This window comes from Mauremys reevesii, linkage group 15, assembly GCF_016161935.1.
Source record: "Mauremys reevesii isolate NIE-2019 linkage group 15, ASM1616193v1, whole genome shotgun sequence".
Lineage (NCBI taxonomy): Eukaryota > Metazoa > Chordata > Testudines > Geoemydidae > Mauremys > Mauremys reevesii.
Window position 1 is genome coordinate 35,377,728 of NC_052637.1, and position 20,072 is coordinate 35,397,799.

A 20,072-nucleotide genomic window follows, 5' to 3' on the forward strand; every position below is an offset into this window, starting at 1 on the left:
TGTAACCAGTTAATAAGCTTGAATGGTAATGTGAGAACATAAAGGAAGCTGGACTGACACTACCTATCTGAGAGTTGTGGGAAGTGGAGTTTGGGTAATTGAGGCTGTTACTACTGTCGTATCTGGGACCAAATTCTGCTCTCACTTACCCCAATATAAATCCAGAGTTACTCTAACGAAATCCTCTATGTTTGGTGTAGTACAGTCCTGGGACAAACTTCTGCTCACTGTTACATTGGAGTGATTCTGCTGATTTACTCTAAATTACACCAGCATAACAGAGCAGAATTTGGTTCCTGAAGCCTTAAAATTCCATGCCCCCTAAAGAAAGGGATTGTCTCTTTTCCAGGAACTTAGGGCAGGTCTACACTATGGGTTTAGGTTGACCTAAGTTACGCAACTCCAGCTACGTTATTCACGAAGCTGGAGTCAACGTACCTTAGGTCACCTTATAGCAGTGTCTACACCATACTGGGTCGATGGGAGAAACTCTCCCGTCGACTTGCCTTATGCTTCTCGTTCCGGTGGAGTACCGGAGTCGACGGGAGAGCGACTTCACCAGACCCGCTAAATCGACCCCTGGTGGATTGATCGCTGCAGCATGGATCCACCGGTAAGTGGAGACCAGCCTTCAGTGTCAGTCAACAGAATACGCCCTGCAGAGCAGGAGACCCCTGACAAAACATGTGGCATTTTATACCGCAGCCTTGTGTTGGATTGAGGTATTATTCTGTGAATATTGTATTGACAGTGCCTCTTTCTTTGTATTCTTGTTCAGCCTTTTAAAAATACTCTGCAAGAAGGGCCCGATCCAAAGCCCATTGAAGTCAAACGAAATCCTGTCACAGACTTCAGTGGACTTTCTTTCCATCAGGCGCTATTGAACCCAAACAAGAGCTGGTCAGAAAATGGGGTTTATTTTCCTGCAGAAAGTTAAGACTTTGCATCTAAAAGAAACTGAATTTATTTTTTTACTGAAAACTTTCCTCCCCCACAAAAAAATTGGTTTTCAAGTGAACATTTTTGTGATTGGCTTTTTCAGTTTTCTGACAAACATACATTTTGGGGGGAGCAGGCACATTCCACAAAACTTTGCCTTTTGTCAAAAAACCCAGTTTTCTGTCGAAAGAAGTTTTGATGGACAATTTTTGACCAACCCTAACCAAAACCGTGTTGCCTGCCTATGCTGCTTTGGCAACATTATGGTGCTACAGAGGCCTGAGAGAGAATGTCCCTAGTTTAGGAGCAGCCTAGGGTTGATATAAGCAAATGTACAGTGGTCTTCCTTGTGGACCCTGTTGCTCTGGAGGATCACGAGTGGGAAAGGAAGTGCTCATAGATCTCGGTGCTGCAGGGACACAGAGTTGCAGAACAGCCATAGGCAGCCCCAGGTAAGTGAGAATTAAGGCCACTTTGTCCCCACAACAGCTGAGAATCCAGGTGAAGTAATGCCACCTTTCCTCTGCCTCCTCCTAGGCTATGCCTTCTATGACAACGGTGCCACCGCTGCACCTGGAGAACTCATGGCAGGCTGCAGTGGGATTTTTAGAAGAGGCAGGCATGGCAACAGTAGAAAGGGACCAGTCAATGACACACGCTCAAGCTCGAGTGAGACTCTTATAGCCTAAGTTTAAACGCTTTTTATGAGGTAACGTTAGCGTCAGAATTTCAGCTTGAGATGCAGCATTCGTTGGTCCAGTTACAGTCTGCAGAACTGATTCTAGTGAGAAGGTCTTTCTCCAGGGGACTGCCTTTACCACTGCCTTTGAAAACTAACCAAGCAAGTGCTCAGCAAGGGCGGTGTGCCCCTGGAATGATACTGGTGTAACCGAGCAGAATTCGGCCCTAAGCTATAAACTAAAGTTAGACTCTTTAACACTCTATAAAACGGTCTATAAGGACCGCCAGAAAAATATGCTAGTGCAGTGTTTCTCAGTCTTTTTGATCCCAGAGACCGGCTTGCTGCCTGTGCCAGGGAGATCTCAGGGACTGGCACCGGTCCATGGACCGGTCGCTAAGAATCACTGTGGTAGTGGAATTAAAGATCCAGGGTTCAAGCTTGAATCCCACTCCAGGCCAAGGCACCAAGGGATTGAAAAGTCAGTTAATCTTCCTGGCTGGAGATTCTCCTGGCATGGGGGATTCTTTGAGTGCTGGCTTGTAACCCCTTCCCCACCCCCAGGTCCAGTGAATGTACCTGAGGCAAACTTGGGCAATAAAAGGGGTGTAGCCAGAATGCTGCTGTGCTCTGGTGATCCCCAGCTGCCAGATGCCCCTCTGAGGGCCATGCCAAGCTGATCTGGTCTAAATGACACCAGCCTGTAGAACCTGCCTCCAGCCAGCCCCTGGATCCGTAAGCGGCAAATGATTCCTATGTGTCTCCCCACACACCTGCACCCAATAGATACTGAATATAGCTGAGAATTGACCCCCCAAAAGTTATCGCTTTGGGCATCCACCAGAATATCTAACATATCTCTACAGCTGTGGCAATAGCCCACAGACTATAGGAGTAGCCACAGTCCGCTACATCCACCCGTATGTGGGGCTTGTTATCATAGTAGCAGGTCAAGGACAAAGCACATTTAGGTCTCTGGCAGGTTGAGTCGCTGAAAAGGAATAAGTCACTCTCAGCTTAAATTAGGACTGTATGTTCGGCAAGTGAGCAGTTAGTTGGGGGCACCTGTCTTCTGTGCCAGCTAAGAAGAGAAGAAGGAATCTGTTGATGCACTGACACGCCAAGGGCACGCTTTTATTTGTGAAACTGGGGTGGGTGGGTGGGTGGTGGTTGTTTTTTTTTTTTAATTTTATTTCATTTTATTTTTGTAAATAGAAGAAGTGTGAATATAAAATTTAAAATGATGTGAAATCATGGCTCGCCTGGATTCCATGAACTCGGTTGATTTTCTCACACCCATGACAAAGAATTTGGGAGCTTGTGATAGAAGGTTTTAGTAAGGCTGAGATTTTTAGCTAGCAAACGTTCTTTGCAGGGGCGGCTCTAGGAATTTGGCCGCCCCAAGCACGCCGGTCCCGCGGCTCCGGGGGACCTCTTGCAGACATGCCTGCGGGAGGTCCACCGGAGCCGCGGGACGAGCAGACCCTCCGCAGTCATGCCTGCGAGGTCCACCTGTCCCGCGGCTCCGGTGGACCTCCCGCAGGCATGACTGCGGAAGGTCTGCTGGAGCCGCCTGCCGCCCTGCCGGCAAAATGCCGCCCCAAGCGCGCGCTTGGCGTGCTGGGGTCTGGAGCCGGCCCTGGTTCTTTGCCCTGAGGGTATTTGGGGCAGAAACCAGGGCTTCTTGCTTTGTCAGTACCATGTCTGGCTGGAATATTCAGGGCTCAGCGGCCACAACCAGGACCAGGTTTTCAAAAGTACTAAGTCCAGCTAGCCAGGATGTTCCAATGAATTGGGTACCATCACCTGGGTTCAATTCTCTGCTCCACAACAGAGTTCCTGTGTGACCTTGGGCACGTCACTTAGTCTCTCTCTGTATCTCAGCACCTCATCTGTAAAATGGAATAAAGGGTTGTTAGGATAAATATATTAACAATTGTGAGACATTCAGTTGCTATGGTAAACCCCATTTTCTGACCAGCTATGGCAGTGGGGGGCCATATAGGTACCTAAGCTAGATGTTTCTGGCAATAATTGTCACAACAGAAGCTGCTGGGAGCTGATTTCTTTTGAAACTCTAGCCCTACCTTGTTATTATATTATCTATTTTGCAGGGGGAGAGGAAGCTTATGGTGTAGGCAGTGCCATCCCATCCCATGTGCATATATGCAAATCTCCTCTCCCCCCCCCCCAACCCCACAACAGCCAGGAAAAATGAGAAGCAAGAAAACATTTTTAAGCCTTTTTCTGCTCCTTTCCATTTCCATTTGTTTATTTCTTTTGTTCACCAGACTGGAAAGACTGCGATGGCAGAGAACCTAGGCACTGGGGACATACTGAAGCCCTGGAACGTCTCCTTCAGCAGGTTCGAGCGGCTCATCAGCATTACAGTTGCCGAGGTAAGGAGAAAAAAAACCTGTGGTAGGGAACCAGTCGAAGCCTCCGTGGCGCCTGTAATTTTAGCAGTTTCCTAACTGGGTCAGACCTTCTCATTCATCAGGAAAAGAAAGATATTAATATTGGCCCATCTGGAATCACTTGAGCGTACTATCTTGCTCTTAACCCTTGCAATAAGTCATATGCAAACATGTGAAAGCAAGCATGCACCCCCGGCTCTCGTTTAATTGTTCTCCCTGCAAATCGTTTTCACACAGGAATCCATGAAAAAGCTTCAAGGATCTCTCTTTCTTCCCCTCCCTCCCTCCCAATAATTTATTTTAAAAACTATTTTGGATCAACAGAGAGGTCTTGGCCACCTCTAAATGAGAGACGCTATGTATTCTAGCAGAGGTGGTGCCAATGGAATGAAAAATTGTTGCACTAACCAGTGCGAAGGCAAGACTGCTACATTTTTTTAACGTAACAACCCAAAACGGGGAGAGGGTTCGAATCTCAGCAGTTCTGCGCTCTTCATTCATGGGAAACAGACTGTGCCTTTGATAGCTCGAGAGTCAAAGCAGCAGGCTGGGATACTTTTTAAAGCTGTTTAAAAGTCTCTGTTCTATATCGACTGTTGAAATGTTACTATTTATTTTTTAAATCCGATTCCTAATGGGAATAATGCTTGGAATTTGATTTCAACTGAAGAAATCAAACTACCGCAAAGTTGTCATTTTCCCCTGCTGTTTTACTTATCATATTCCAAGCTGCCTCAAACGATTCACATTCACAGAAGTGCTTAAGACTGAAAATGAAAGATGCAGCCTTAGTTCTCTGAGTGCAAATATGCCATAATCATGATGATCAAGGGTCTGCCACAGTCCCATTGTAGCTATGGCAACTTAATTCAGCGGTGTTGCTTGGAAATGGAAAAGAGATATTGCAAGAAAATAGAATGTTTCTCTAATGAAGATTCACAAAAACACCATGATTTGTAGAGGATTTTGGACGTGAAGCTGCAGACTGCGTATTCTGACTCTTAAATAGTTGGCTTCATATCTGACTATGAGAGGAGCTGTTTTGCATGGGATAGTCTCCCTTCTCTGAACGGTAGCAGATGTCCAGGGTCTTTCAGGTCAACTTCGCAGTGGAGGAGAAACAAATGATACAGAGTCTGGATATATTCTAAGTGGAACTTGTTTTATTTGCACACACACACCAGTCCTGGAGCAGAAGTGGTCACAAACTGCATGCAGGGCAAGCCATTCTTTCAGGAATCTCAGCCCTAAGCCAATGCCAAGTTCCTAGGGAACCCCTCCGCCTCAAGAATTGACTCCAATTGGAGACCAAGGCAGGAAGCAAACTCAGCTGCCGCTTTCACAACTCCCATTCCTGTTCCTTGCCTAGCAAAACTAACAATCATCCGGTGAGTTTTCCCAGGCCTGAGCATTTTCTTGCATGCTAAGAGAAAGAATTTGGAAGACTCTCTGGAACAGTACCATCTGGCAGCACCTGCCATGACAACATTCTTACTTTGGATCATATAAAAATTCTCAATCGCTTGTGTTGTAGCAAAGCATCACATGTTGGATGAATGAGACTCGTAACATGATAAAAGGGCCTTTGGAAACTTGCCTAAGCTGTGTAACTGGTGTCAGCACCTTCCATTTCAATATTTTTTATGAAATTGGAGGCACCTGGAAACTGTTTGCATTGAAGTACAGTGGTGGGGAGGAAACTGCAAGGTCACTTTTGCTCTGAAATTTGCAGTGGGGAGTTGTCGAGCTGAACGGAAAGCTAGGTTTGTGGCAGGAGAAGAATTGTCTGTCTAGTGGGTGGATCACGGGCTGGAAGGACAGAAGGACCTCATGAGTCCTGTCCACTGAGAACTGGCTTTCATAATAGTTTTCATCAATCTAACACTTGACAAAGACTGAGCCAGCCCCTCAGCTGGGGTAAATCAGCACAGCTCCACTGATCTCAGTGAAGCCACACTCATTTACACCAACTGAGAAGCCGGCCCATTATTGAGTTAGGCCTCACAACGCGTCCATCAGAGTGTAAGTAAATGTCATGACCCCATTATACAGAGGAAGAGACTGAGGCTCAGAGGTGAAGTGGCTATGACGTAGTGTCACAAGCCTGGTCTCCTGACACTCAGTCCTATGTCAAATCCACTGGGTGACACCGCGCTCCTCAGGTTAAACGTTTAAATTTGAGGGTAAGCGTCTCAGCCAGTGTAAATCAGCATAGGTATATTGACTTCAACAGAGCTTTGCTGATTTACGTCAGCTGCCCTCTGAGTCTGTTTCCGTGGCACAGCTAAAGAATAGGACAGAATTTGCTCTCAGACCGTTTTTACCCGTGTAACTCCATTAGTTTAAGTGAGAGCAGAATCAGGCCCAGTGTTTAGTGGAAATTAAGACTAGACAGTAGTAGAAGTAAGATTAGAACACAGGCCTCCAGCCTTGTGCTCAGTTCACTAGCCCATGCTGCCTTGGTGAGAGAACATGAGTAATAGATCCATGATTATGTAGATCCCACTGACCAAAACCTCCCTATATAAGGGGAGCTCTAAAGGCAGCAGCTGCATTAGTGCCCCAGCATGACAGAGGAGGAGTAAATTCCCCAGACTCCATAAAGAGCTCTGCACAAAGCCTGGTTGTCAGGCTTTGCACGGAAGTCTGGAATTTGGCCTGGTGTGTAGAAAAGCTCACAAAAGCACCAGGAAGAATACACTGGAATGTACAGTGAGTTTAAGAGCTTTTGGAATTAGATCAGCTGTTGCTTTTGAACCTGCTCTGTGATATGATGAAATCTCCTAGGGAATTGCTCAGGAAGCTTTGCTTTCATATGTTTAATCTTCTGGAAAATCCTGATGATTACAAACAACAAAGTCATCCATTTGTCTTCATAATACCATGCTACAGAATAGCGTAACCAAGTTACTACAATTACATATGTCCTGGCAACACTTCAGTTGTATTTTTAAGTGCTTTTTTTTTTAACGTAGGATCATTGATTCCAAACAAATTCTGTGCAGGGAGAAGTAATTGTGTGGTGTTTTATTACAAGAGAGACCCCTGTCTTCATTGAAATGCTTTCCAAATATTTTCTTTCTGGGACCTAGTTGTAAATATATTTTACTGGACAAGTCAGAGGTTAGTTTTTAAAAATATTTTAGTAGTAATTTGTTTCATAAGCAGTAGAACCCATTTTTCTTCATTTAGCAAAGGGGTGGGAGGAGGCTCTGTTTTCATGGTGCATCATATTTTTAAAGTTTTTAGCTTGGACTAAATGCTTAGCGTGAATATGAAATAACAGGCCTGAGGGGGCTTTCACGATGCCATGGGTTGAGAACAACACACAAAACTATCCATAGATTATAAAGCCAGAAGAGACCATTACGACCATCCAGTCTGACTGCTGGTATAACTCAGGCCAGAGAAATGCACTCAGTCATTTCTGCACCAAGCCCATAATTTCTCTTTGAGCTAGAGCATCTCTTTTAGAAAGACATCCAGTCTTGATACAAAGACTTGAGGTGATGGAGAATCCACCACATTCGTAGGCAAGTTGTTCCAATGGTTAATTGCGCTCACTGTTAAATATGTACGCCTTTTTTTCTAGTCTGAATTTGTCTAGCTTCAGCTTCCAACCACTGGATTTATTTTCGCACAGGGTGAATTTGAGCCCCATGTGCCAAGTCACTACAAGGGCTAGGCACTGCTTATGCCCTCAAATAGGGGTAAGTGGGATCTGAGTACTGAATAGGACTTATGCTGACCCTCTGCATGGTTGAATTTCACTCTACATGAATCTAACTTTTATGGAAACCCCTGGCCTCATTGGGTTGGAGGCTCCTTGTTAACACTCTGACACTGGTGTAATTCCATCAACATCAAAGGAGTTACTTCTCATTTCCACCAGTTGGGAGAGAGGTACTTGCTTCTGCAGTGATGGGACAATCGACGAGCAGACCCTTTCCATGTCAGGAAAACAGAACAGAGCAATTAACAGAGATTCCTTTAGAGACTGGTGCCATTATCGTACACTGGAAGCCTGGGTACAATTTTGCTCTTATGCCTCCACAAATCTATGTATGTTGCTTTTTTAAATATCAGTTGCATTTCCCATTATTTGGTGGACAACAAAGAAACATTTCGACATCCTACCTAAAGAAAGAAAAACTGCCCATGTTATCAATTTACGTTGGTAGTTAATTGCTTAGCACGATCCAAATTTCAATGTTTCTGATCTCAATCTAATCACTAGCAATTCCCTAATTTCTGCCAGTAAACATTTGTGCTAAGGCTTTTGTTAAGTGAGCTCATAGCGTGGTTGTCTTATCATTTATTAATGTAGACTTGCTCTGCTGCTACTGATATTTTACTATTAGCGGCACTCTGTGTTATTTATTAGTTAATTAAATAACAGACTATTAAAATTCCATTTCCTCTGGATTCAAATTATCCTCTAATCCCAGCTCCACATTGCTGGCTTCAACTTACAGAAGATTGTAAAACAAAAGCGAACAACAATGTGGGAAAGTTTACAGTCTTTTATATACTTTTACATTATTTCTTTTGCTGTTGGCATCTAAGAAGCTGTGGACTGCATCCAAACCACTGAATAGCCCAATAGCATGTACGCTCACTTTAAATGTTCCCTATTATTTCAGTGCTATAATCTCTGCTGGGCGTTTTATGTGGAGTTATGTTGCTTTGCCTGTAGCAACTCAGCTCCCCCATATACAAGAGAGAATCTAATTTACATAATTAGGATGGCAATGGTATTGCTAAACTGGTTTTACTCAGGGAGGAGAGGAAGCATGATCCATGAGCTTTCACCCAGTGTTTGGCTTACGTTATGGAGATACACTGAAATACACTCACAGGGAAGTAATAATGATCCATGAGACTGTTTTCCAAGTATTGTCTTTCTCCGGGAGGGCCGGCAGAACCCGTATTGGAAGGATGTAAACACTGAAGAGGGTGTCAGGGGTGTTGCTTGGAGTAATAGGGTAAAATTAAGGAAAAGTAAATTGAAGATGAATGTTGGAGAAAGGATCTGGAGAGGGCATGAGAGAAGGAATAACCCTAGTTAAGGCACTGGCATGGGAGACAGGCTTCAACGCCTGGCTTTCCTCGAGCCGCTCATTTAATCTCTCTCTGCCTCAGTTTCTCATTCTTGGTAAAACAGGGGTAATAATCTTTCCTTTGTCTTGACTATTTAGATTGTAAACTCTCTGGGGCTAGAACCAGCTCTTGTTGCAGTGCCTAGCAAGTTAGGGCATCTGGCTGCTACTGCAATACAAAGAATAACATTACTTAATGGGAGACCTAACTGTGACATGATTGCTCAGATTACTCTTCTCCTGGCTTCCCTCCACCTCCTGCATCTTGTCTCTGACTGTAGGCTGAGATGTTTAAATCCCTTAATTTTGACCTAACTGTGCTGTCCGTGATTTCAATGGGAGCAGTGTTACACTAATGCTGAATAGAGCCGGGTGGGAAATTTTCAGGAACGTGTTTTTTTTCTCATCAGAAAATGCCAAATTTGCCAAAATTGAAACTTTTTGCAGAAACTTCTAGGTGTTGATGAAAAAAATGGTCTGGATGTTTCCTCGGGCCCATGTTGGAATTTCTGGTCAAAATGGGAGAGTGAGAAGAAGGCGTTGGGGGAGGAAGGAGATAGTGGGGGCTGAACAGCCCCTGCCTTTGAATAGCCATTAACTCAGTGGTTAGGGACTTAGCTGGGATGTGGGAGTCCCAGGTTCAAATTCCTGCTCAAAACCAGGCAGAAGAAAGAGCAACAACCTCAATTTTTTTCACAAAACGAAATTCTTGTTTTCCAGCCAGCCCTGATACTGACTATTTTTGAAAATCCTTTCCATAAATTCTTTGGAGACGAGATTCTTTTACAGTATGGGACAGATTTCGCTACCTGTACTCATGGTGAGTAGCAGCTTACTACCCAGGTAGTCCCATTCAAGTCAATGAGAATACTTGTGTAGTAATCAGCTACTCAGCATAAGTAATGGGACAGTATCTGGCCCTGTGTCTTTGCAGAGCCTGGCCCAGTGGAAGCATGATCTGGTTGGGGTCTTTATGCACTAATAAAATACAATTAGCAAAGAATAAATAATGATAAAAGGAATAATCTTCCAAGGGAAGAACTTAGCTTGAGACATCTAAAACTGGACCAGACAAAGCACTGGAGACAATACTATTGAGAAGAGTTTTGCACTGGAAAGAGTATGGATTTGATGACCTAATAAGTTTTTCCCATCTCTGAACTGTAGCATTGCATAATAAATTCGCCTCACTTGTTCTCTTTGCATTTGCTGTTCGGCAGAACAATAATTATGCTAACAATGTACCTTCTTTCTGTGGTCTTCAATGTGCTAATTATGGTGCAAATTTATTCATCATTTTAAAATATGTTGAACACTTCCACAGATGGAGTTTTGACAAGAACAAATTTAAATGTTCAGACTTAGAACTTGTTAAGAAGACACAGTCAGACACCTCCTATTTAGCATTAGAGGCACGAGGAAAATATGTTACTCTGAGAATATCCAAGGAGACCGATTAGCAACATGCAACAAACAGTTTTCTGCAAAAAGTTGGCAGGATAATAGGCTTTTCCAACACAGAAAGGTTAACCTACAAGTGTATTGGAGGTTCAGTCCAGATGCTTATCCAAACTTCATCTAATCAATCAGAACATCTTGGCCCTTTAAAACTGAACTGTAATTTCACACAATTACCATTTTCTGCTCTTTCTTTCCAGATCAGCCAGAAATACCATGAGACTTGTCTCTCTGGGACCAATTCTCCTCTCTCTGACACCAGTATTAAATAGAAGTGACTCCATTGAAGTAAATGGAGTTTTGTCAATGTAAAACCAGTTTTGCAAGCCTGCTCCTCTTGAGAGCTGCATGGAAAAAGCTATACACCAAAAGCAATATGCAAAACACAACAGCAACTTTTACTGTTGCACAATGCTGCAAGTTCCTGAGTGCTATTTACTGGCATAGCCTCTAAAAACTATTTACATATATCTTTTGTAGAGCACTTTCATAACAGTTCCTCCCAACTCCCATTGGGAGTCTTTTTATTGACTTCAAAAGATATCAGATCAGGCCCTCAGACCACTATTTTAGCAAAGACTCAAGAAAACGAAAAGCAATTTAACCAATAAAACATTAACCAAATATTTTAGAACCTCCAAAAAGGGTGATTTCTTCTGTTATCAAACCTGTTCCACCCATCACTCTTTTACAGTCAGACTCACAGTAGGGTAGATTTACACCTCAACTTGCCACGAACTAAGTATTCATGTAGACACTTACGCTGTCTTATTTAATCTTTTATTGATGTCACCAAATTGTTACTGTCTGGCATTGCTTTTATAAGTCTCATCCCTCCTTTCTAAGAGTTTAAAACCAAAACAAGGAGGTCAATCGTTCCATTACTAGGAGCTTGAGAGTAGAGATGGGCTCAAGTCACAAAATTTGAAATGTGATTTCAAGTATCATAAAATTCAAGGAAGTTCAGATCTGGAGCTGTTTCCACCCATTATAATTATAGGGACCATTTGCAAAATTCAGAACCAGATTTTGAATGGCCTAAAGCTCAAGATCCATGGCACTGGTTCAGGCCCATCCTTGCTTGGGAGCAAACTAACAAGATTTTTTTCCAGATTTCATTGGCATTAGGAGGTCATTTTAATCTTCCTTATCACCGACAGCATGAATACATAAGGAAAGGGGATGCATTTCTGAAATGCTTGTCTGTGGATAGGCATAAACATACTGAAAGTAATGAGATGGGACGAGACAAATGTTCTTTATATTTTACTGTAACCCTGAAGTTCACACTCTGAATTTTTTTTTTGTTGGTTTTTATTTTCCATTTTAGAAAGTTCTAAACTACAGAATGCTGGTCGCAAGCAATCGGTCTCCAGGAGCCTGAAGCATCTTTTCCATTCTTCAAACAAGTTTGTGAAGACTCTGAAACGGTTTGTCCTATATTTCATTTACCCAAAATGCCAATTTATCTACAGATGAGAGCTTAGATACTAAAAAGACCACAGCTCAGACATAGCTATGGACATGTTCTCCTATGGCTTAAATTGCAGTAAATCAGACATAACCGTGGTGAAGTCCATGAAGGTATAAAAAACTGGGGTGGCTGAGTGGAAAATGAGGCTCATAGAGCCTGAGCCCAGCACCCACTGAAGTCAATGGGAATCTTTCCATTGTCTTGCTGGCTGTGGACTTATAACATTATGGAACCTTGTACGCAAAACCACAACGCTGTTATTTAAATGTTTTTGACATGCTGGTTCTGTTGCTGCTCAATAATGGAATGTCATTTGTTTATGACATAAAATGTAGGGTGTAGACAGCCTGCTTGCCTACATTTATAATACCCCTTCACCAGCAAGCAACCCACCTGAGAGGTCCCTAATATTTTTAGCTAGTTCTGCGACCTTGGTGACCCAGGCAGCACTGAGCCTTGATGGTTTGGTTTCAGTAAATGAAAGTTGCCCACACTGGATTACTTCTTCTTTCATCACCAAGAGTATTCCGTTTGCTTTTTCTTCTTTGTATTTTGATAAGAGTTTTGATTCTTCCAAAAGTGCTCTCTGGGGTCTTTACATTCCCTAAAGCGCCTGGTTAATGTATGTAACTAATTACAAGAGTAAATATTGAAAGGAATGATTTCTATGAAGAGTTTTGCAGATATGCTGGCCAAACTATACCCTGGAACATTTATGTAAATCCATAATAACTCTGTTGATTTCAGTGGAGTTACTCCAGATTTACACTGGTGTAGATGAGAGCAGAACTTGGCCCATTATTGGTACAAAATACTAACATGCACATTGATTTCAGAAAACATCATGACCCCAGTCATGCACTATTTACTCAGGCAAAATTCCCGCTGAAATGGAAGTCAGTGGGTTGTTTTACTTTAAAAATAAATAGAAGATATACCTATCTCTTAGAACTGGAAAGGATCTTGAAAGGTCATCAAGTCCAGTCCCCTGCCTTCACTAATAGGACCAAGCACTGATTTTTGCCCCAGATCCCTAAGTGGCCCTCTCAAGGATTGAACTTGCAATCACCCTAGGTTCAGCAGGCTAATGCTCAAACCACTGAGCTATCCCTCTGCAAGCTGTGCTGATTAGCATCATAGATAACTACATTGTGGTAGTTTCCTTTAGTCGGATCAATACATTTCCTGTGCACATTTTGCGGGAATCACTGGATAAAGTTCTATGGCCTGCGTTATGCAAGAGGTTCATACTAGATTATCAAAAATGTCCCTTCTGCCCTTAAAATCTGTGGATCTATGTGTCTTTGCCTATCCAGGACACTTGGTGCTGATTTTGATAACTATTGAGACTCTGATTGCTCGCTTTCTGGTTTGTCTTTCTTCCTTTCAGTGGACTCTACATAGCTGTCATATTTTATTACAAAGACAACTTGTTAGTAACCAATGAAGATCAAATCCCAATTGTGGAAATTGATGACTCACACACCAGTTCCATTATGCAAGATTTTCTGTGGTTCACAAAGGTAACTGGCACCTAATTTCATATATTGTCTCTCAATAAATTGTCTATACCAGAAATTGCTCCAACCTTAGTATATTTCCAGAACAAAACATAACAGCAGTGAAGAAGCTAAGTGATAAAGCACAGTACTTTTTGCTTGGGTTAGTTATTTTTCCTTCTAGCATTTTTAAAGGGATAAATCCTGTCTAACCCATTGATGGGCATGGAGGGAACTGGCCAAAGCAGAATTCATTCACTGAGATGTCTAATCCCACATGACCCTATTTCCAGTTACAGTTATTTAAGAGCTTCTGGGGAAAGAAGGATGGAGTTAAAGAACATTAACCACTGACCAGAAGTTTCAAGGACTGGGGTTTTGATTGCCCACATCTTCACATTATTTTTTAATCCAAGTGGACACTGAATCAATCTTACATGAAAATCCACAGATGGACTGAGATAGGTGCATGCTGTTTATGAAATGCTCTCTCTTTCTGTAGCTAGATATGGTATCTTTCTCGCTCCCTCTTTCTCTCCAATCAATAACTATCTACTTTGGTACCACCCACAGAAACTCAAAATGAACAATAGCTACTGCTTTTTCCAAAGCCAAATATGCTTTTATTTTTGCTGCCGGCTTTTCAAGCACTGAGAACAAAGGGGATTGAACTGTGACATATATTTTGCAGCTGTCTTGTATGTGGGATGATATCAGATGGCTGAGGCAGAATATGTCCATATCCATGTCCTCATCAACAGCACTTCAAGCCAGGCAAAAGATGGTTTCGGCAACTGCACAGTTACAGGTTAGTTGCACTGCATGTTTTCAGTCGTTAATTTAATTCATGGTCTCTGAGGGAAGGTGCTGCCAGCTGTTCTCTGCCTTAGCACTCCCCACTGGCTCATCCTTGGGAGTAGTGTTAACATCTGCTGTGAAGTGAGCTGCTGCACCTATATCTCCTGCTGGAAAAAGAGTGATCATGTAAAAACTAAACCCTAGGAAAAGAGGGGGAAGGAGAAACAATGACAGAAGAAGAAACAAACATAATGCAGCAAATAAAGATTCCAAATAAGTCCAAGATTTTGCAGGTCGGGGACACACCAAAAGAGAGCAGCAGTCATAACCCTGAGATACATTACTCAAAAGCTGAGATGCCTCATATGGAAAAGACGTTTTTATTACCATTATTTGTATTACTGTAGCACCTATAGCAAGCAAGATTAGAGCCCCTTTGTGGAAGGTGCTGGGCGCACACACAGGAAGAGACAGCCCCTGCCCCAAAGAACTTGTGGGCAAAAATGACATGGCAGACAAAAGTTTGGGAGCATTATTATACCCATTTTACAGAGACATTAAGGCTTGGATCTTCCCAGGAGCCTGAGGGAGTTATATCGCCAAATCCCATCACAGGTCAATGGAAGCCCAAGGTTACATGTGAAGTCTGTGGTAGAAATTGAATTTAGCTCTCCAGAGTCACAGGTCAGTGGTGTAACCACAAGACCATCCTGTGATGTTGCACTCTATATGATTTTATGAAAGTATGCTGATGAGCGTGAACATAATGTAACTAGAATATGCTTCATGCGAAAGATCTCTTGTAAAGTATCATTACAAAGCTTATAATCTACTGAGTGTGGTCATCCTTTTTGTATAAATGTATCACTCTTCCATCAGAAACTAGAAATATGAAATATAACTCTGAGGACCTATTGTAATTATGCAAAGTGTGGGCCATTAGTGGAGGTTTGGAATCTTGATGGCTCCCATCAACCAGGACAATTGTCTGTAGATGGCTCTGTTTTACTTGTAAGTCTTCCTGTATACGTGTGTGCTGGCAAGTGGGTAATGAAGTCTTACAGTGACATGGGATCATGTCACCTGAACTGGAATCCATCTTTAACCTGGTGCTTTTCCGTTGAGAAGGAGGGGTGGGAACCCAGAGAGGGACAAAGGATTCCTGCCTTATGCAAAAAATGTATAAGTGGGTGGAGCAGAACAAAAGAGGCAGCCGTCGTGAGAAATCCCTTAGCTACCACCTGAGCTGGAACAAAGGCTGTACCAGGGGAAAGGATTGTGCCCAGACTAGGAAGGTGTCCAGTCTGTGAAAGAAACTTATTGAAGCATCTCTGAGGGTGAGATTTTATCTGTATTCAGTTTTATTACTGTATTAGGCTTATTTTATTTTATTTTATTTTAGTTTACTTGGTAACTCACTTTGTTCTGTCTGTTACTACTTGGAACCACTTAAATCCTACTTTCTGTATTTAATAAAATCACTTTTTACTTATTAATTAACCCAGAGTATATATTAATACCTGGGGGTGGCGGGGGACAACCAGCCGTGCATATCTCTCTATCAAAGTTATAGCAGGTGAACAATGTATGAGTTTACCCTGTATAAGCTTTATACACTGTAAAACGGATTTATTTGAGGTTTGGATCCCATTAGGAGTTGGGCATCTGAGTGTTAAAGACAGGAACATTTTTAACCTGCTTTCAATGAAGCGTACAGCTGTTAGGGGGCGTGGTTCAGACCTGGGTCTGGGTTTGCAGCAGGCTAGGGGGTCTGGCTCACACCAGGCAGGGCACTGAAGTCCCAAGCTGGGAAGGCAGGGAAAGCAGGGGCAGAAGTAGTCTTGGCACATCAGCTGGCAGCCCCAAGGGGGTTTCTGTGATACAACCTGTCACACATCCTTCCTGGCCATAGGCTTACAGAATTGAATAGAGATTCTCAAAAAAAAAATTGATCAGCCACATCAATAACACTTCCTTTTTCCCGCCTTTTGTGTGATTTGTGTATGTAGACTGTAAACTCTCTGGGGAGGGTGGAGTGTCATGCGTACATAGAGTGCTTAACACAATGGGGTCTTTAGATGTAAACAATTGTCGATAATGATAATAATCCTAGATCTCAGGAAACTGCATGATGAAATAAACGACTTACCTGGGATATACTAGAGCTGTCAATCTATCTAAGTATTTCTATGCCCCACCCCCATCCCAATCACAAACTTTAATGTATTTGGTGTATTTTACAGCTAGGGAAACTGAGGCACGGAGGGGGAGGGTTTTTAAGTGACTTGCTTAAAGTTACACAGAAAATCTAGAGCAGAGTCATGGAGGGAACCCAGCTCACCTGAGTCTCAGCCGGTGTGTAACCACAAGACAGTTTTTCTTCCTATTCTAGGTCACTGCAAGAACTGAGTTTTATGGCATCCGGGACATTCTGGCACCTGGTGACTAACTAGCCCTGTGTGGGCATGATTAAGAATATCTTTCTATTAGTTTTATATTTATCTACAATGAAAGCTGTACAAGAGACCAGCCTTCCCAGGCAACCACCTGACCTGGGAGGCAGCCCCCAAAATATCTACAAATGTCTGGAGTATCCATCTTCGGGTGTGTCTGCACCAATCAAGGAGGAGATGTGAGTCCCAGCTCAAGTTGAAAACTTGCAGGCGCTCTCACCAAGCTACTGTGCTAAAAACTAGTCGTGGCAATGTGAGTGGTGGGATGGGCTTGCCACGCTGGGTCTGTACCTGTTTGTGACCCTAGGCGTGTACTCAGGACAGCCAGCCTGTTCTGCAGCTCATGCCCCCACAGCTACCATGCTAGGTTGATGAGAGCTAGCATGAGTATGTCTCCTTGAGCTGGGACACCCCCTCCCCCCACAGCTTGAAGTGTAGACATAACCATTATTAGAGGGCCACCTATTTTAAACAATAGATGCTTGTCAGCACTTTGAGTGGTCACTTGACAGATTTCACCATATTGCTGAATGCCTCCATGTAGGGTGGCTAGCTCGGTTTCTGGGGTGCACATTCCTATGCTGAGCTGAGTTTCAGTTTGCCTGCATGGATTGTCTTTAACAGATCATTGTTGTTAATACTCGCTGTAAATGTACAGAGACTGCATTTTGAGATACCCAAGATACTGTGCACATTGCATTCGATTTGCTAGCAGCAGTTATAAGAGAAGAGCTGGAAGCATAGAAAGATAGTGTGTTTCTCCCCGTGGTATACTGCTCTGGTGGTTTTGTGGCAAATTTGTCATCCTAAACATTTGTTCTGTCACTTTGGTCCCCTGATGAACACAGGACTGTCACCAATCTGCCAACCTTTAGCAGTATGTGGTCTAATGGAATCCACCCATGAAGGGTCTCAATAAAGTTTATACAGTTGAATAAACTTTATTGAGGCTGTTTAACAGACTGACTCCATAGGAACTTAGGACACAGTGGGAGAGATCAGTGACAACACAGCTGGTACAGGACTGAATCGGTGGACTCAAAGAGACTGGGGATTGTAATTTTACCTGCTGCTACCATTAGACAGCTAGAGCAAACAAAACATGTGATAGAATGCCATGCCAGGGGGACTGAAAAATGGTTTTTGCCTGTGTCCTAGCAATATGTTCTTGAGTCATCATAAGCTCTTCCATTCTGTCTGCTGGGATTCAGTTCAGAATCTAGTGCTGTCAATAATCCCATTTCAACTGTTTTAATTAAAAATGGCAAATATATGACCAGCTTCTGGCTAGCGGACTGTCTCCCATCCCCTTACTGGACACATATGCCACTACGTACTGCAAAATCTAGCCCGTGCCATGCTGCTCGGGTTAGGAGGCTAATCTTTACAGGCAGCAAAAAAGAAGAGCATGTGGCAATATAGCCTTCTACAGTATGCCCTGGAGAGGGATATATAAAACTCAAATAGCTACTTAAAGCCACTTAGAAATGACAGCCACTGTACTGACTATCTTGAGTGCTTAGTTTATAAACAATTTAATAATACAGATTATAAGTAAATAGTGCCTGCTAAGTGCAGATAAATCAACTCAGGATAATCTATCAGTACAGAATGTCATTAAGTTAAAGTACAGCTACATACTTTCCTATACGTACAATGTGCTACATTGTCAATTCAGTTTTTCCTTTTAAACAATCCCCACCCCTCACCAGCGTACTGTAGATCTCTTGAAAACTCCAACAGTAATGAGCATATTTTAAATGTTAGGCATTTTTCTTTAAGACATCTGGGAATCTCTTCAGTGGCTGGTCACTGAAGTCAGTGTGCTCACATCAACAAGCTGATGCTTCCTATGTGGGGAAAGGGATTTTGACAGAGGTTAGTTTTGTTCTTTTTTAATAAATTTCTTTAATCTTCAGATATTTTGCCAGAAACTTTTTGGCCCTGGCAGAGTGTTAGGGTCTCTGCTGTTTTTGTCTAGCACATTTTTGGTATTCAAAGTAAAAGGGGTGGATAAATACCTCTCAAAAGTCCCTTTTGTCAAGAGACAGCACTCATTTTAGTCCCAGATTTACCTGACCTGCATTCCGCACATATTTGGTGTCCCCTCACTTTTACGGCTGGAAATAATTTACATCAGAAAAAATAATGAACCTGAATTTATAGAAAGTGACTGACCCTAAAGGAGGGAATTCAACAGCATTTTAAGTTTCCAGAATCAGTCATTTTTGGGTCCCTTATATGGCCTCTTTGACACCCATTGTATCCCACAATCCCACCTTGGTAGGGTGGAATGTGTATGCAGATCTTCAATCAGTATAACTCAGCTTGATTCCATTGAAGTCAATGAGAGCAAAGTTAGGCCCACCCTGAGTGCTTTTGTAGTTATGTAGTCACATAACTTGATGCAACTAGGACAAAAATTCTGCCCTGGGTTGTGTATGTGAATCACATTGCAATTTGGTCTTTTAAAAAGACCTTTTGTCATAATGATCAGATTGATATTTGCCAGTAACCTCTGTCTACACCAGCTGAGGAATTGCCCCCAAATTCCACAATGCAATTCTCACACATACAACCCAGGGCAGAATTTTTCTCTGATTGCGCTGAGTGATGTTGGACATAGGGTTGAAATAGCAGAAGTGCTTTGCATTGGCCTAACCAGCTCCTGCTGAAGTCAGTGGCAAAACCCTCATTGAGTTCAGTGGGAACAGAGCTAGGCCTATGCTGAAAATGCCGCCCTCCTGATGTGTAATGGCTAATATTGTCCTTTGTAATCTGCTTCTTTTCTAGAACTTGCTGGGAACTCACAACTTAGGCAGAGTTTATTACGAGCCGATCAAGGACAGACATGGCAATATCCTGATAGTTACGATAAGAGAAGTAGAGACTCTCTATTCATTTTTTAATGGCAAATGGATGCAAATATCCAAGCTACAAAGCCAGAGAAAATCCCTTTCAACTCCCGAGGAGCCAACGGCATTAGACATCTTGCTCATAACGATCCAGGTAGCACTTTGCTTCGCTTACTTTATGTTTTTAATCTTAAAAAGCCTGTGACTGTGAGCATGCTTTATGGAAAAGTCATATACGTTTTAGGCCCTGATCCAATGCCCATTACAATTCATGGAAAGGCTCCCATTGGGAGTAAAGTCTTCCATTGCCTTCAGTGGGCATTGGATTGAGCTCTTAATATGGATAAAACTAATAAGGTTCTATAAAAATGTAATAGGGTTCTATATAGAAATGACTTTAA

The 20,072-nt window shown here is 42.6% G+C and overlaps 1 protein-coding gene across 9 annotated transcripts in view; it reads left to right on the forward strand.

Moving 5' to 3' along the window:
* The window catches only part of ANKFN1 (ankyrin repeat and fibronectin type III domain containing 1), a 275,486-nt gene that overhangs the window by 229,360 nt on the left and 26,054 nt on the right, over nt 1-20,072 (forward strand). For all 9 annotated transcript variants that reach the window (XM_039501569.1, XM_039501570.1, XM_039501567.1 and 6 more), the window contains 5 exons: nt 3,910-4,017; nt 11,923-12,022; nt 13,457-13,589; nt 14,257-14,373; nt 19,610-19,825. In XM_039501569.1, coding sequence (XP_039357503.1) covers nt 3,910-4,017; nt 11,923-12,022; nt 13,457-13,589; nt 14,257-14,373; nt 19,610-19,825 — 674 coding nt within the window. The remainder of the gene's footprint in view (nt 1-3,909; nt 4,018-11,922; nt 12,023-13,456; nt 13,590-14,256; nt 14,374-19,609; nt 19,826-20,072) is intronic.